General features: G+C 52.7%; 1 protein-coding gene across 1 annotated transcript; it reads right to left on the bottom strand.

Moving 5' to 3' along the window:
- On the bottom strand, positions 1-2,524 carry LOC137311307 (eotaxin-like). Its single transcript, XM_067978596.1, has 3 exons — positions 2,374-2,524; positions 464-572; positions 1-363 (listed from the first exon to the last, which is right to left on the bottom strand). The coding sequence occupies exons 1-3, from the start codon at positions 2,450-2,452 to the stop codon at positions 246-248; spliced, it is 306 nt and encodes a 101-aa protein (XP_067834697.1). The 5' UTR covers positions 2,453-2,524; the 3' UTR covers positions 1-245.
- Positions 2,525-4,470: the final 1,946 nt, after the last annotated feature.

Here is a 4,470-nt window from a genome sequence, read left to right as displayed (position 1 = left end):
TTTATACAGTTACACCATCTTGCTTTATCACTATTGCCGATTGTAGTTTACACGGGGAAAGTTCGTTCCCACCAAGAATCTTTCGTATTAATGATCACATAAAGTGGAGAAATACAAATGATCAGAGAATGGGATTGTGGAGCCAGTCCTGAAACATTTTCTCCATTCTGCCTCTGACCCAGCAGAATATCACACCACTTCCACACTCAGGCATTTGAAATGGTTTAAAAGTGCTGAGCTTTGAATCACTTCTTTGCTCCATTCCTTCCATTCTTCAGTCTCTTTTCCAGATATTCCACTGCGGTTTGAACCCATTTCTCACTCGCTTTGATGCAAATTTTCACGTGACGTTTGTTTGTAAAACTGAAACAGAGGAATGAGATGTGATTATTGGAGCATTGCAGACACCAACTCCAAACCTTAGATTTAACCACACTCCGAATCTATACCTTTAAAAACTTACATAATGGCGGGAGTGGAGCAGCCAATTGTTCTCTTGTAGTTTGCAAGTCTTTTATGAGGAATACGAGTGGTCTTAAAACTCTCACAGCATTCGAATGTTACAATACCACCTGGTGTGAGAGGGAGGAATGGAGACAGTTAAATACTGATGGATATCACTGCAGATTCTCACTGATAGCAACATTATTCTCCATTTATTTACACACAATTACACAGAAACAGGCCATTCGGCCCAACCACTGTTTATACTCCCCACGAGCCTCCTCCCTCCCTATTTCATCTCACCCTATCAGCATATCCTTCTATTCCTTTCTCCCTCATGTGTTGATCCAGATTCCCCTTCAATGTATCGATACCATTCGTCTCAAATACTCCTTGTGGTTCCCCATTCTAACCACTCTCTGGGCAAAGAATTTCTCCTCATTTCCTCATTGGATTTCGATCTTATCTTATATTAATGGCCCTTAGTCGTTGTCTCCCCCACAAGTTAAAATATCTTCACTACGTCCACCCTATCAAACCCTTTCATAATCTTAAAGACCTCGAGCAGGTCTCCCCTCGGTCTTCTCTTTTCTAGAGCAAAGAGCCCCAGCCTGTTCAATCTTTCCTGATAGGTATAACCTCTCAGTTCTGGTATTATCCAGTAAATCTTATTTGCACCTTCTCCGGTGTCTCGATATCCTTTCTATAATATGGAGACCAGAACTGTTCACAATACTCCAAGTGTGGTCTAACAAGGTTCTATACAAGTTTAACATAACTTCTCTGCTTTTCAATTCTATCCCTCTAGAAATGAACCCCAGTGCTTGATTTGCCTTTTTATGGCCTTATTAACCCGTGTTACTACTTTTAGTGATTTGTGTATCAGTCCCCCTCGATCCCTTTGCTCCTCTATCCCATCTAGACTCTTATTATCCAAGGAGTATGTGACCTCCTGATTCCTCCTACCAAAATGAACCACCTCACAATTATCCATATTCAAATTCATTTGCCATTTCTGTGAGCCCCAATTTTAAGGTGGGTGCAGGAACAGGACCTGGGGGTGAATGTACACAAATCTTTGATGGTGACAGGACAAGTTGAGAATGCTGTTAAAAAAGTACACATGACCCTGGGCCCTATCAATAGAGGCATAGAATACAAAAACAAGGAGGTTATGTTAAACCTTTATAATTCACTGGTTAGGTCTCAGCTGGAGGATTGTGTCCAATTCTGGGCTCCACAGTTTAGGAAGGATGACAAGGCCTTGGGGAGGGTGCAGAGGAGATTTACTGGAATGGTCCAGGGATGAGGGACTTCAGTTATGTGGAGAGACTGGAGAAGCTGGGATTGTTCTCCTGAGAGCAGAGAAGGTTAAGGGGAGACTTGACAGAGGTGATCAAAATACTGAGGGGTTTTGACAGAGTAGATTGGGAGAAAATGTTTCCACTGACAGGAGGGTCAGTAACCAGAGGACACAGATTCAGGATAATTGGCAAAAGAACCAGGGGGGAGATGAGGAGAATTTTTTTACTCAGTGAGTTGTGATGATCTGGAATTCACTGCCTGAAAGGGCGGTGGAAGCAGATTCAATAATAACTTTCAAAAGGGAATTGGATAAATCCTTGAAAAGGAAAAGTTTGCAGGACGATGAGGAAAGAGCATGGAGTGGCATTAATTGGATAGCTCTTTCAGAGAGCCAGCACAGGCCCGAGGGGCTGAATGGCCTCCTTCTGAGCTTCTATGATTGTAATTCCTGTTTCACACTCAGGAGCTTGCTTTGAACAGAGTGTGGAGAGCAATTACAGCTGAGGACTATTAAATACACAAGCAGTCGATAGAAACCTGCAGTGGGTTTGTCCCATGTTTTTGCAGAGTTTTGTTAATTGTCAGGTTGTAGTCGAATATTGAGAATAAGGACCCATCTCTTACCTGGTGCAGCAGCAGAATCCTGGATAGAGCAGATCATCAGTGAGCACAAAACAGCGGCCACCCACAGTGCTGTCTTCATCTTGTACTTTTCCCAAGTTGGAAGCTCTGAGTATTGGAGATTGGGTCTGAGGTAAGGAGTGAGCTGTTAACTCACGGTCACCATGGCTTTATATAGTGTGGAACTGCACAGAGTCAGTGATACAAAGGCTCCCTGGAACTTCCCCCTTCACCAACAATGAAAGTGTTCCCGTGTAATTGTCCCTCCATTCCCGTGTTCTCTGAAATGGGAAGTCCATGTCGTTCTGTGAATGGGAGTTCTTGGGTTGCACAGCACGGAATGAGTTGGAACATCCCCGGCCGGCCTTTCTTAGTACAGCTTCAGCTCATTTCCCTTCAGGCAATCTCACAATTTCCATGCCTGAGGGAAGGAGAAAACCTTGTGATAAGATTCAAGCTTCCTGAATCAGCCATTGTGCGGTCTGTACTCTCTGGGACACAGCTCTCAGCTGCTGCTATCACGGATCAGGTTAATGGAGAGCAGGCAGTGAGCTCCTGAGTGTGAAAGAGGAATTACAATCATAGAAACACAGGAGGTGGCCATTCGGGTCTCTCTGTTCCTGCACCCCCCGGGTCTCTCTGTTCCTGCACCCCCCGGGTCTCTCTGTCCCTGCACCCCCCGGGTCTCTCTGTCCCTGCACCCCCCGGGTCTCTCTGTCCCTGCACCCCCCGGGTCTCTCTGTTCCTGCACCCCCCGGGTCTCTCTGTTCCGACACCCCCCGGGTCTCTCTGTTCCGACCCCCCCGGGTCTCTCTGTCCCTGCACCCCCCGGGTCTCTCTGTCCCGACCCCCCGGGTCTCTCTGTCCCTGCACCCCCCGGGTCTCTCTGTCCCTGCACCCCCCGGGTCTCTCTGTCCCTGCACCCCCCGGGTCTCTCTGTTCCTGCACCCCCCGGGTCTCTCTGTTCCGACTCCCCCGGGTCTCTCTGTCCCTGCACCCCCGGGTCTCTCTGTCCCTGCACCCCCCGGGTCTCTCTGTCCCTGCACCCCCCCCGGGTCTCTATGTCCCTGCACCCCCCGGGTCTCTCTGTCCCTGCACCCCCCGGGTCTCTCTGTTCCTGCACCCCCCGGGTCTCTCTGTTCCGACCCCCCGGGTCTCTCTGTCCCTGCACCCCCCGGGTCTCTCTGTCCCTGCACCCCCCCGGGTCTCTCTGTCCCTGCACCCCCCGGGTCTCTCTGTCCCTGCACCCCCCGGGTCTCTCTGTCCCTGCACCCCCCGGGTCTCTCTGTTCCTGCACCCCCCGGGTCTCTCTGTCCCTGCACCCCCCGGGTCTCTCTGTTCCTGCACCCCCCGGGTCTCTCTGTTCCTGCACCCCCCCGGGTCTCTCTGTCCCTGCACCCCCCGGGTCTCTCTGTTCCTGCACCCCCCCGGGTCTCTCTGTTCCTGCACCCCCCGGGTCTCTCTGTTCCTGCACCCCCCCGGGTCTCTCTGTCCCTGTACCCCCCGGGTCTCTCTGTCCCTGCACCCCCAGGGTCTCTCTGTCCCTGCACCCCCCGGGTCTCTCTGTTCCGACCCCCCCGGGTCTCTCTGTTCCGACCCCCCCGGGTCTCTCTGTTCCGACCCCCCCCCCGGGTCTCTCTGTCCCTGCACCCCCCCCCGGGTCTCTCTGTCCCTGCACCCCCCGGGTCTCTCTGTCCCTGCACCCCCCGGGTCTCTCTGTCCCTGCACCCCCCGGGTCTCTCTGTTCCTGCACCCCCCGGGTCTCTCTGTTCCTGCACCCCCCCGGGTCTCTCTGTCCCTGCACCCCCCGGGTCTCTCTGTTCCTGCACCCCCCCGGGTCTCTCTGTTCCTGCACCCCCCGGGTCTCTCTGTTCCTGCACCCCCCCGGGTCTCTCTGTCCCTGTACCCCCCGGGTCTCTCTGTCCCTGCACCCCCCGGGTCTCTCTGTTCCTGCACCCCCCGGGTCTCTCTGTTCCGACCCCCCCGGGTCTCTCTGTTCCGACCCCCCCGGGTCTCTCTGTTCCGACCCCCCCCCGGGTCTCTCTGTCCCTGCACCCCCCCCCGGGTCTCTCTGTCCCTGCACCCCCCGGGTCTCTCTGT

Source organism: Heptranchias perlo, unplaced genomic scaffold, assembly GCF_035084215.1.
Source record: "Heptranchias perlo isolate sHepPer1 unplaced genomic scaffold, sHepPer1.hap1 HAP1_SCAFFOLD_324, whole genome shotgun sequence".
Classification (NCBI taxonomy): Eukaryota; Metazoa; Chordata; class Chondrichthyes; order Hexanchiformes; family Hexanchidae; genus Heptranchias; species Heptranchias perlo.
Note: the sequence above shows the minus strand (reverse complement) of the source record. Positions and strands in the feature narration are given on the sequence as shown.